Raw genomic sequence first — 12563 nt, forward strand, 5'->3', positions numbered from 1 at the left:
AAAATGAAATGAATCCATAAATTAATTATATACTAAATTTATCTTTAAATTTTACAATTTTTAACTAACATTTTAATTTACATGAAACAAATGAGTATGTTTACCTTCTAAATGATAAAAAAATCTAAACTTTGTTAAAATTATTTGTTTTTTTTTCCTATTTTTTAGGGAATTTAAAAAAATACTCACAGTTAATGTTTTTAATTTCTTTTCAAGTTTGTTTAGTGTATATCATATCAGTTTTCAAATTCAAACCGAATGAGTTACACCTTTTGAATTAATAATAAAAAAGAGTAAATAGTATTTTTATCTTTGAAGATGTAAATTGCTAATAAATTCATCCCTAAAAAATTAAAGTTCAAAATTTGGGGGAAGGAACGCATATATGATATCTCAAAATTTGACTTCTTAACCTCCTTTTGTCTGCTATGATACGTTTCAATTTTGAGAAATGCACCAACTTTTCGTTTTCTCTAAGCTTTTCTCTTCGAATATAAATAAAATAATGTAATATATTTTTTAAAATTACGAATAGAAAATAATTGTTATACTAGGCAATTGTATGGTCATGACGGATGAAAAGTACAAAAACAAAATCTTAGAGGAAAGAAATTCTAAAATGAAGATTTAATTAAAAGAAAATCTCTAAATTTTTTTAATATATACTTTTAAATATTTTTTTATTAATTGAAAATTATTATAATCCATAAAATAATGTGAGTTTTAATTTCTATTTAATATTTTTCATTAATTATTTTGTCGTAACTTTTAATAAATTTTTGTTAATACTAAAGAATGTTACAAAAGATATTATCTAAAATGATTCTTTTCGTTAAATAAAATATTATTTACATAACCAAACCATTACGAAGTTAAGAGACACTATATAATGTGCAAAACAGAGAGTTTTGAGGTGAAACCGTGAAAGTGTGACATGCATTAAATTTATATGTATGAATTATTGAAAATATACTTTCTTTTTAATTTCTATAGAAAAAAAATACGTGTGTATGCACTTGGGTATTGATAAGAACTCCTCTTGTTTTGGCAAAATTAAAAATAAACAAAATAAGCTATGAGATTTGGATGTACTATGTTGTCGCCTTGTTGGGATAAGAAATAGTTGGTTGCAGAAGACACGCGAGTTTCCAATTTATATTGATAGGTAAATATTTAGTGGCTACAAGTCTAAACAATTTTTGCGGTGCTAACATTGGTGCCGGTAAAGAGAGAGTCTTTATCAATTCAAATCTAATGACTTTTAAAGACTCGTATACGAAAGAAGTAAGGTTCTGTCACAAGACATGTTCCCACGGAGTGTTTTGAGACAAGAAAATAACAATTAACAAGTGACCCTATAATTAACTTCAATTTTCGACAACTTGAGCTATTTTATCATTATCACCTCCATTGCCAATTCTCCTCTATAGCTTGTGTGAGTATAGAAATAAGAGATGGAAGAGAGAGTGAGTGGATGTAGCCACGTCTTAATGGTTCCATACCCAAGTCAGGGTCACATAAACCCAATGCTCCAATTCAGCAAGCGCTTGAGCACCAAAGGAGTGAGAGTCACTATGGTCACAACCATTTTCATTTCCAAGTCCATGCATCTTCAATCTTCTTCCTTGTTAGGAAATGTTCAACTTGATTTCATATCAGATGGCTGTGATCAAGGTGGTTTTGGTCAAGCTGGTAGTGTGTCAACCTATTTATCTCGCATGCAAGAAATAGGTTCCAATAACTTGAGGGAACTCATAAAAAAATACAACTCTTCAGATCACCCTATTGATTGTGTGGTATATGACCCTTTGGTTATATGGGTATTGGATGTAGCCAAAGAATTTGGGTTATTTGGAGCTGCTTTTTTCACTCAAATGTGTGCAGTCAATTACATATATTATCATGTCTACCATGGACTTCTTAAGGTCCCCATTTCATCACCTCCAATCTCTATTCAAGGGCTTCCTTTGCTTGATCTAAGAGACACACCAGCCTTTGTTTATGATCCTGGATTCTATCCAGCTTACTTTGACTTGGTCATGAATCAATTTTCTAACATCCACAAAGCAGATATCATTCTTGTCAATTCCTTCTACAAGCTGGAGGAGCAGGTATATTTCTTGTCAAACTTGCACAGTATTTCAACTCCTTTCCAAGAATATGTTGTAATTTACTATTCATTTGATATCATTTCTTATGTCTATGGTTTAAAAAATAATAATCTTATGCCTGTGATTGTGCACCAACATGTTTAAAAGTAATCATGAGCCATGTATTGGAGTTAGGGTGGGCATTGATTGGATTTTTAAGAATCTAATTCATATCCAATTAAATGGATTGGATCTTAAATCTATATCCATATTTTTTAAAAAATAATTTGGATTCAAGATCCAATCCATTTAAGTAGATATGAATTTGATCATATCCAATTTATATCCTCTTAAATGTTATAAGAATTTTTTTTTTACAAATTTTAGTAATCAAACGCTAAAAATTGAAAACTTGGAACTTGCCTATATAAGCATTATTTTCAATTGATCTTAGTCAAGACTATTTTTGATCAATCTTGGTTAGGGTATTTTTATCCTATCTCAACTAGGGCAATTTGGGTTGACATAAGCCTAGATATTTTTCAGCTGATGTTAGTCAGTGCATTTTCGGTCGACGTTGACCAAAGATGTTTTTGGTCAATCTTAGGTAGCGTTATTTTATGTTTGAGGTCGGTTAGGATTTTTAGTCAATGTCGGTTGGTAATATTCTTTGGTCAACATCAGTCAGGACTATATTTTGGTCAACATTAACTAGATTTTTTTGCTGGCGCTGGTTGAAACTTTTTTTTGTTGTTGGCGTTAGCTAGGGCTTGTTGGCCAACATCACCATGACTATTTCTTCTGGCCGGCGCTGGTTAGGAATATTTTTTGTTAACATCAACTAGGATTTTTTCGATTAACGTCAATTGAGGGAATATTTTGGGTTTGAAAATCCAAACAAATATACAATTAATTGGATTTGATTTAAAATCTAAAAAATTAGATTTGAATATAAAACTAGACCATTTAAATGGATTTAAAGAAAAATAGATTAGAGTGAATATGGATTGATTTTATATATTTGAATTTTTTTTCACAATCCTAATTGGATTATTTTAGAGATAGTCAAAACAATAATTTCATCCCTATCCATTAAAATGACTAAATTATTGGTGGTAGGTATGTTAATTAAAGCGGTTGACTAGTAACAGTAACTGATTAAGGTAACTAGAACGGAGTAGTAGAGCAAGAAAAGATCATATATCTTACGGGTTACAAATTCGAGTTTCCATTTGTCTTTTCGAGTGCGGTAAATGCAAGTTTTTTTTTTGAGTTCAAAGACTTTTTCCGCCTTGGACTAAAACACCACCCCCTCTCCCTAAGTTTTGTCAAGAAAAAATTAACTGATTAAGAACGGAAATTCGTAATCATGTGACAAAATTGAATTGTGAATGTGTTTGGCTGAACAAATTATGACCTCATGATTTTCCATGTCAATGATGATTGATGTATAGGTGGTGGATTCCATGTCAAAGCTATGTCCAATATTGATGATTGGGCCAACAGTTCCATCCTTTCACTTGGACAAGGCAGTCCCAAATGACACAGACAATGTTTTGAATCTCTTTCAAGTAGATTCATCAGCCATTAGTTGGCTGAGACAAAAGCCTGCAGGGTCAGTTATTTACATATCATTTGGCAGCATGGTGTGCTTCAGCTCACAGCAGATGGAGGAAATAGCATTGGGCCTAATGGCAACTGGCTTCAACTTCTTGTGGGTCATCCCTGATTTGGAAAGAAAGAATCTCCCAAAAGAGTTGGGGGAGGAAATTAATGCATGTGGAAGGGGTTTGATAGTTAATTGGACCCCACAATTGGAAGTGCTATCAAATCATGCTGTCGGTTGTTTTTTCACACACTGTGGATGGAATTCAACACTTGAAGCATTGTGCTTAGGGGTGCCAATGGTTGCACTGCCACAGTGGACTGACCAGCCCACAAATGCAAAATTTGTTGAGGATGTATGGAAAGTGGGAATCAGAGTCAAAGAGAATGAGAATGGGATTGTAACAAGAGAAGAGGTTGAGAATTGCATCAGGGTAGTAATGGAAAAGGACCTAGGAAGAGAAATGAGAATTAATGCTAAGAAATGGAAGGAATTGGCTATAGAAGCAGTGAGTCAGGGTGGTACTTCAGACAACAACATCAATGAATTTATAAATAATCTGAAAAGATCCTAAACTAAATATCCCTTTTGGTGTCAATTAATATTGATTCCATAAATTGTATTAGAATTTTATTTTCCTCTTGTCTGTTTAGTAGCTATTATATGTTTATGTCATTCTATGTTAAATACTTAAATTATTGTATATACAAGCACCACACGTTTACTAGTTATATAGCTTCTCCTTTATTCAAGAAAAAAGGTTTTATTATCTTTTCTAGTCTCTAATTTTTTTTGGCATTTTTTACTTTTATTCTCTGAACTTTTTTTTGATTGGTTTTAATTTATTTTGTTATCCTTGTTTTTAGTCTTTTAAAAGAATTAAAAATAAGGATGAAAAAAGTTAAGAGGAACATTGATCCGTAAAAAAAGTTCAGCTAGAAACATAAATCTTTAAGAAATTAAGAACTAAAAAGATAGTGAAACTACTAAAAAATAAGATAATATAATTTTGATTTTGACACAATAAAAGAAACCACTAAAAGCACTAGTGAAAAAAATAGATTACATGGTCTTTTTACTTTTTAGCCGTGTAAAAAGAGACACAAAGGACATTAAGAAAAGTTGTTAAGATAGATCTCATAGTAAATATCGAATGAAAAGTTTTGATTTCTACATACTAAAGGATTTAGTTTTCATTTAATAATTATTGTTTTTATTTCTTAACAAATGTGTTTAAGGCTTTAAGCTATTAATTAATAAATTATTAAAATAGTATTGTGTTTCACTTAAATTTCAATTTTAGTACAGTAATGCATTCCAATAGCCAACAAGGCCTAAGTGCCGTATTTATAGATTTAAAGTATATTTGTGTGCTCAGCAGTCAAAAATTTACAGAGCTTGCACACACTTCATTTTCGTCTGACTGCTACAATTGAACTATTTATTAATACATAAATATAAAAATCAATGACTTGAAAAATTCGAATGACCTAGAGTACATTTGCGCAACATTTTTTGTGGCATGGAATTCAAATAGGATGTATCTGGAAGTCAAATGATGGATCATAGCCTCTCCCTGGTCTCATCATCTTCATGAGCATTACCATCTTCCCTCCAACTGCCCAACTTAACAATGTCTTCAACAAGTATTTTCCCATCTGTAGCAACAAAATATGTTATCAGTAACTATTGTATTCATGAACTAATAATCTTCATAAGTTTGATAAATAAAGTCACCGAATATATTATTCAGAGAAACATTACAAGTTGTCAAAGCATTCAACAAAGATGCTTCCCTCTCTCAACCAATCCACGAAGGGGAGTGGCTGAGGGGACCACCTGACCTGACAGGCTATTTTTAAATGCACTACATAGCAAACAAAATCAAGAATTGACAAGATTAAAAGAATATATATTAGATTTATGTGTGTGAGAGAAATGACAGACCTCTATCTTTGGAAAGACTGCTGACAAGTTCTTGGATACCCTCTTTGCCCAATGTATCCTTTAAGTACATTGCAGCAGAGGCTACCTCCTCAGGAGTTACTTTCCCATCATAATCTCTGCAAAAAAGGGCCCAAAACAACTCTTAATCTAAGCACAGAAGTCATTACAAACATAGATTGTCCCAGTAGAGAGTACACAACATGTATAAGTGGCAAACAAGAAGAAATTGAGCACAATACTAATCAAATTCTTGTGAAATAATAATCACACGTTGACATCCCAAACAATGTTTAACTTTTAAAACAAATGTGGAAATGTATTCTTCCCATTAGAGTTGAAGAGCTAGTGCAAACCTGTCCAGCAGCCTCCAACGGTCACCAATTTTTGCATCGACGTCATCTATTTCCTTCTCAAGATTTTGAAGCATAGCATCAACCTGACAGATTTTCAAATAATTACAAATTCAGAAGTGCAAATTTTTCTAGGTTTTCCCTAAGACTAGATTAAATGAAATGGGTCTTACTCTCCCAATGAGTGCTGATGACACCTTATCCCCTTCATCCAACTCATTAGTGTGTTCATGTTCCTCTCGGGCAGCTTTATATGCCTTAAAGGCATCTTTTTTACCATTTGGGCCCTCTTCCTCTACCATGCTGTTATAGAGTTCTATCTGGACACATACAAAACAGCCAATGATAAGAATGGCAAATGGATTAAATATATATGCAGTCACAGAGGGTGGGATCAATTTACAGTGTATCAATTGTCATACAATGACAAATGCACATTATAGGGCAAGGGGCATGTACCCCACACTTAGAATTCACCCTCACTATCACTAGTTAAATTGCTACCTGTTAACAATGTCACCGATGAATTGTTTGTAGAATGATTGTTTGATTACATTAATAGAGAGAAATATTTGAAAGTGGTAGCAGTTCTAATATTATTATTAATAATAATATCAAGCATATGAAATTGTGTAAGAAACAATTGCAAACTTATCTTTAATTAGGATATATTATTGTATTTTTCCATGTAACTAATATTTAAAAAATTATTTTTGTGTTCATTATAATCTTTGAACATTACAGTTAGATACACCACACAATAACTTCTTACAAGAAAACAATGACTACTTGAAATATCACCAATGGTTCTGTATACCTTTCAAGCCAATCCTTTTGAAAATTGAAACAAAAATAAATATGTAATAAAAAGGTAAATGTTTTCACTTATTTGCAAAGCATATTAAAGATAAATTCTAATATTTTTTTATGAAGTCTAAAATGCTCTTGGACAAATATAAAATTTTATGAGAATATGAGCATGATACAGACTTTCAATCCAAAATAAGACTTTTCTGAAAAATTCATCTTATAGAAAGTTATCATCATAGACACACTACTCTTTTTTTTTCTGTCTTCGTTGATGGATGTGAGCACTCCATCTTTTTGTTTTGAACCAAAAACAAACTCCTCTGTTTTCTTTTTCAAACAACTTAATCTTATTGGTATTTAGTCTTCTAGTAATTAATATATATAGATAACTAATGAATTTTAAATTTAAAGACACCACCTTAATAAAATGTGTTAAAGATCTCTTCGTATTTTTGTAGATTAAAACTCGAAGACGAGAGATATTTTTGTCCAAAAATAAGAGATGTGGAGGCTAAAAAAAGTGGAAACATATCTGTTAGTGCACTTGCATGCACAACAAATTTCAAATAATATTATATTTATTGCATGAAAACTTTAGCATACCCCAAAGAATATTTCATGCAATCTATAGAAGGTGTAAAAGCAAATGATGAATTTTGAAAGTTCAAACATACCTCTTTGTTAACCAGTCTAAGAAAATCTTCACGCTCTGTACTTACAGACTACCACCAGAGTAAAAGACATAAGCACACATTAAACAGCTTACATGTTAATTAGTATAGATTATACAAAAAAAAAAAGCAATTTACCAAATTAAAGGAAGTTAATGTTTTAGATATCAAATTCTCACCGATGCAGAAGCTAAAACAGCTAATGCACGACTAAGTTCACACAGTTGTTCTTTGTTTTCAAATGCTCTGTCTCTGGCAAGTTGGTGAGCTTCTTTTGCCGTTGAAACATTCATCTCTTTCAGGGCCTTATCATCTTGACTAGAACTACTCTCCATCCTTTGCACCACCTCCTCTCTCTCTTCCTCCTCCTGCATTTTATTTATAATACTGTTACGTATTGTGCTTTTTGGAAACATGGAATCTTGGATCAAAAGAAAGCTACTTAATTTTCATCAATAGTTATTTAAAACCAGAAACTGAACTTTATGAACTCTAGCATATCAACACCCAACACTTTATTTGTTAAACTTACAAATCAGACTCCAAATGAATTCTGTCAAACAAAATATTGAAATGATTCTTTTTATGTCACTGATCATTTAGTATTTTTTAGTAGATTCTTCTCATATGAACCAGAGCATATATCAAACACTATCAAACAGAATAACCTTGTCAATGTCATCCTAATACAACAAAGATACCTTTTAACAGGATAAGTATCTAGAGCAATGTCATTCCATATTTTACCTTAATAAGTTCTTCTTGCATTTCAAGGAACTCCAATTTCCTCCTCCTCTCTGAGACAGAATCCTCAGAGGGTAAAGATGTAACCTGTATAGTATCTACAACCTCATCAGGGAGAGAAGAAAGTGTAGCCTGCACAGCTTCTTCTGGTTTCAATCTCCCAGACACAGTAAATGACCTATAAAGGATATCAAGTGAGATTTCAAAATGCATATCCAGCAGGTTTCTTCTTTAGCTTATTATTTGGCCCCATCGAGGAGCTGAGGGAGGAAGCCATGCTAGAATTACCTTGAAAGTATCAAAAGAGATGATGGAACAGAGTGATTCAGAGATAAGTCCAACCAATCTCGAAGCTGAACAGGCAGGTTCACAAATTTTAGAATAGAAACACCAAAGTAACATTTGATATTCAAGAAAACTGAGGTTTCAATATCCTCATCAAGATCCAGTACTCAAGTAGAACACAAATCATGAATTGTTTCTAACACAAAACCTGTTGGCGCATTTCTTCAACAGAAAGCATTCCAAGCATGCCTCGCTCTCTGCAATCTTCCTGAAGTTCATCTTCTGAAAGAGAATCCACACCTTCTGCTTGAATCAATTTATCATCTTCCTTAATCCTAACAAAAGGGGGACATGTTGCAAGTAACACAATTACGAGGTTCATCAAGTTATATGGTAAATTGAAGTAAATAATCTTAAAAGGTGAAAAAGAAAACTATTTTGCAGAGTTTTTGTCACCAATGATGCTAATTATAGTCATCTAACATCAGAAAATGAATGCAGTAATGCAGTAGCACATAATAGCAGTTTGAAGCAATATATTAATGAGAGATTAACATAGAACAAGGCCTACATTTCAAACCTAAATTTGCACCAAAACTTTTAACCAAATCTTTTAGGGCCATAGATGGCTTGTAAAGTGTTCAGACCAAAAAGATAAGGAAAGGAAATAATTCCTCTCCAATTTTTTCTTTTTTAAATAAAATTCCTCTCTAAATTATCCAACCTTAAATAAATGGAAATAAACTATTCTTGTAATAATTTAATCATGTATGATGATACCAATTTTCAAAAGTTAACAGAGCATTAAACTCCAACTGAAACATAGGCCCAATTACAATTCAATTTGGGCACCAAAGTTACATCAATGGATTTATCAGGAATTTGATATTTGATTGAGCCCAATGACATTATTTTCTTTATGAAGTCAAACCTATCTATCAAGATAAGGCTTTGGTTGTTGTTGTTGTAGCCACAAGATATAGGAATACTCTTATTGTGTTCAATCTTTTGGTATTTATATTTGAATAATATAATTCACATAAGATTATTTGTTATCTTATTTTATACCCTAATGACATAGTAAGGGAAGGTAATCTTTTCTAATAACAAGGTATCTTTTTTTTTTCATTTTCCTAATTGTATTACAAATAATTTAGATAAAACCCCAACTTGCAATTAAAATTAGTAAAGAAAAAGGTTACAAAAACTTGCATGATAAAATGCATCTTACCTCCGTAAATGTTTTCTTAGCATATAACGCAAGTATGCATCAGTGCCAAAAGGGCTGATTCCCATGTACTTGCACATATTGACTAATCGTGGCCTACGAGCAGTAAAGACACAATATAAGTCATGATCCTCACAACTGAGAAAAACAGCATATTGAAGTCACACAGGATTAAGAAACAAACCTGCTTATATTATCTAGAGTAAGTTCATCGTTAAACAACTTAGCAAAGCCCAAAATTTCCTCATTAGAGACAGTTGCACCTCTTCTAATCTGCAGAAAGGAAATAATGCATAAACATGACAAACTAAGGAAAACATTCAGAAAGAAAGATTGATAAACAATTCTTTGAACTGAAGCTTTAACTGTGTTTAAAAATTCATCAAGATCTTCGGCTGTTTTCTTTAGTTCTCCACTGCGGGAGTTCTGAACTTCTTTTGCCATTTCTTTGACTGTATCCTGAAGGAACCTTGCATACTCTATTCTTGCCTTTAGTCTCCTTTTCAATGCTTCCTACACATTGAGCAACTGAGTCACCCAAAGACCCTACAATGGGCAATCAAATCCCACACATTCATGCTAACTGAAAAAATAAAAAAGTCATGCACACTCCAAATACAGAGACACAAAAATGGTTTCTGATCAGGATATTTGTTACCAGTGGCTGCCAGAGAACATAGAACATTTATTGGTGCAAGCTCATATACAATTTGCAACCAAAGACGCTGATTATTAGGGTATTTTGGAAGTTTGGTTTTAGAAGAGAAGGGAAGGAAGAACAAATTTTTTATTTCTAAAAAAAATTCTCTAATTCGATAAACAAATAGATAAAAAATGATAGATTAGCATCAATTTAATATGTTAATCTTTTGTTTTTTTTATAAACATTAAATAAATCTCTTAATTTAAAAAAAAAAAAAAAATTGTCCTCCCCTCCCTTCCCCTCCAAAACCTAATTCCCAAACATACCCTTGGTAAAAAATGGACATTATGTTGAGCAGTTGCTTAGTTATAGAATTTCTATTTCCCTTGGTAATAGAAGGAAGAATCCGGCTTTTTAAAGTGAGTGATTTCAATTGTTGATAAGAAAATTAACGGTTATTATTATGTGCACATGCATAACAAATCAAGGATGTGTTGAAATATACACCATTGATTTTCTCATCAACAATTAAAAATACTTAATTTATCCTTACCCACTATGGAGAAGCCAAATCCTAGATGGAATGGAACAAAAAGATTTTAAGCAATTTCTGTACAGTTTATTTTGAACTAGCAAAGATAACAGCAAACAGACAAAAAATTCCTGGCATTTACCTGTTCTTTCATCTTATCTTGAAATGTTGACGGCAACATGTTAGGGAATAACTTTAGAAACACGGGCAGGAGTAACTCCATAAAGGGAACAATAATGAAAACAGCAAAAGGAACTAGCCTAAAGATATCGGCAGTAGTCCGCGTCAGTTGCTGCCTCTCCCTTCTGGAGAGACTCCTCCCACCCGCAAGCTTCAACAACAACCTGGAACTGATCCTCACATCAGCCCACAGCAGCTTAGAACCCAACCAATAATGCTGCAACGTCGACACAAATTCCCCTTTCCAGTGAACCAGTTTTTTCGCCCAGTCCTCCCTGCAGCAGCAGCAACAATTAGCAAGCCAAAACACCAAATAACCAACCATTAACGAATCAACATTTCACAGTTTCAAATTTCAATCTAACAAATTCAAAAGCCCGAGCTGCAATTTCTTTACTCTAAACACAACTGTAACCTCAATTTAAATCAAATACAACTCTCGACCGTAAATGCAACAATTAGCAAACCTAAATGCCAAATCACCAACGAACAAACATTTCACTGTTTCATATTTCAATCTGCAACAGCAAATAGCAATTGCAGCCACAACACCACAATTTCTATAATCGAAACACAACAATAACTTCAATCTAAAACCAAATACAGTTATCAACAGTAAATGCAATTTCGAGTAATTTATGAAACCGTAACTGCGGACCTACTCATAGACGCGACAGCTCTCAACGCAGGACCAATTCCCAAAAACGCAGTCCACACTCTCCGCAACACGCTCTGCACGTCTTTCTGCGACTCCTCTTGCGCCCGTTTCGCCATGGCTTTGGCCTTCGCAGTGGTCAAGCCTTCGACGGCTTGATCGCACTCCTCAGGCGACGCTTCTTTCCGCTTCTTCGCCACCGTCTCATCGTTCTCGTCCGGTTCATGACGTTTCGCCGCTGCCGCCGCCGACTGCGACAACCACCGAACACCTATCGGCGCGTTCAATCCCGAAAAACCGTCCAGCGGAACGGCGCTTCCGAATCTAGGAACAAGTTGTCCCAATCCGAAACGATGGAACAAACCGTCTCTGTACGGCGTCGTTCCATGCTTACAAGGAAACAAAGGTGACGTCGTAGCTATAGCGAATTCCAGAGAGCGATTACTGGGAGACGGCGAAGAAGAAGCAAAACAGTTATTCAAGTATTGATGGATTAAACTTCTCCTCCTTCTCAAAATTGCTCGCGATGCCATTATCGAATGAATTAACCTTGAAAAAGTCACAGTAAGAGATGAGAAACAAAGAGTGAATGAAGAATGTGTTGTACTACACGTGCGAATTGCTTAGATCTAATTTTTGGTTATATTGCATAGTTAGTGAGAATTTTGTTAGTGGTTGAAAGATGAGATCGTGACTGAACTTACTTATGCGGAGCGTAGAAAACGGAGGAGTGTGGCAAGAGTTAGGGTGTTAGAAAAGTAGAACGGAGAGGTTTAAGGAGTTGTTTTCTTACCACTTTTCCTACTTACGTCTTATGCATTT

At 33.5% G+C, this 12563-nt stretch overlaps 2 protein-coding genes across 3 annotated transcripts; one reads left to right on the forward strand and one right to left on the reverse strand.

The window, feature by feature from the left end:
- Positions 1 to 1244: 1244 nt before the first annotated feature.
- On the forward strand, positions 1245 to 4427 carry LOC114421797 (flavonol 7-O-beta-glucosyltransferase UGT74F1-like). The gene is made up of 2 exons (XM_028387871.1): positions 1245 to 2111; positions 3545 to 4427. Exons 1-2 carry the CDS (start codon positions 1455 to 1457, stop codon positions 4268 to 4270), a joined length of 1383 nt encoding a protein of 460 aa, XP_028243672.1. The 5' UTR covers positions 1245 to 1454; the 3' UTR covers positions 4271 to 4427.
- A 580-nt stretch (positions 4428 to 5007) lies between these two features.
- On the reverse strand, positions 5008 to 12563 carry LOC114421778 (mitochondrial proton/calcium exchanger protein-like). Of its 2 annotated transcripts, XM_028387845.1 has the most exons (15): positions 12446 to 12563; positions 11745 to 12290; positions 11049 to 11361; positions 10098 to 10244; positions 9916 to 10004; positions 9735 to 9827; positions 8712 to 8838; positions 8507 to 8571; positions 8222 to 8396; positions 7654 to 7842; positions 7478 to 7525; positions 6167 to 6313; positions 5997 to 6079; positions 5644 to 5759; positions 5008 to 5354 (listed from the first exon to the last, which is right to left on the reverse strand). In XM_028387845.1, exons 2-15 carry the CDS (start codon positions 12272 to 12274, stop codon positions 5260 to 5262), a joined length of 2217 nt encoding a protein of 738 aa, XP_028243646.1. In that variant the 5' UTR covers positions 12275 to 12290; positions 12446 to 12563; the 3' UTR covers positions 5008 to 5259. The 2 variants fall into 2 exon arrangements, with proteins under 2 accessions (XP_028243646.1, XP_028243647.1); XM_028387846.1 differs by lacking the exon at positions 12446 to 12563 and having other exon boundaries at positions 11745 to 12411.

Source organism: Glycine soja, chromosome 8, assembly GCF_004193775.1.
Source record: "Glycine soja cultivar W05 chromosome 8, ASM419377v2, whole genome shotgun sequence".
Classification (NCBI taxonomy): Eukaryota; Viridiplantae; Streptophyta; class Magnoliopsida; order Fabales; family Fabaceae; genus Glycine; species Glycine soja.

Bases quoted from the DNA above. Each gene is read 5' to 3' on its own strand.
- LOC114421797 (XM_028387871.1), top strand. From the start codon at position 1,455: ATGGAAGAGAGAGTGAGTGGATGTAGCCACGTCTTAATGGTTCCATAC. The intron at 2,112-3,544 runs GTATATTTCTTG...ATTGATGTATAG, and splicing joins TCTACAAGCTGGAGGAGCAG to GTGGTGGATTCCATGTCAAA.
- LOC114421778 (XM_028387845.1), bottom strand. From the start codon at position 12,274: ATGGCATCGCGAGCAATTTTGAGAAGGAGGAGAAGTTTAATCCATCAA. The intron at 6,314-7,477 runs GTATGTTTGAAC...GTATGTGTCCAG, and splicing joins TTAGACTGGTTAACAAAGAG to ATAGAACTCTATAACAGCAT. The intron at 6,080-6,166 runs GTAAGACCCATT...AAAATCTGTCAG, and splicing joins CATCAGCACTCATTGGGAGA to GTTGATGCTATGCTTCAAAA.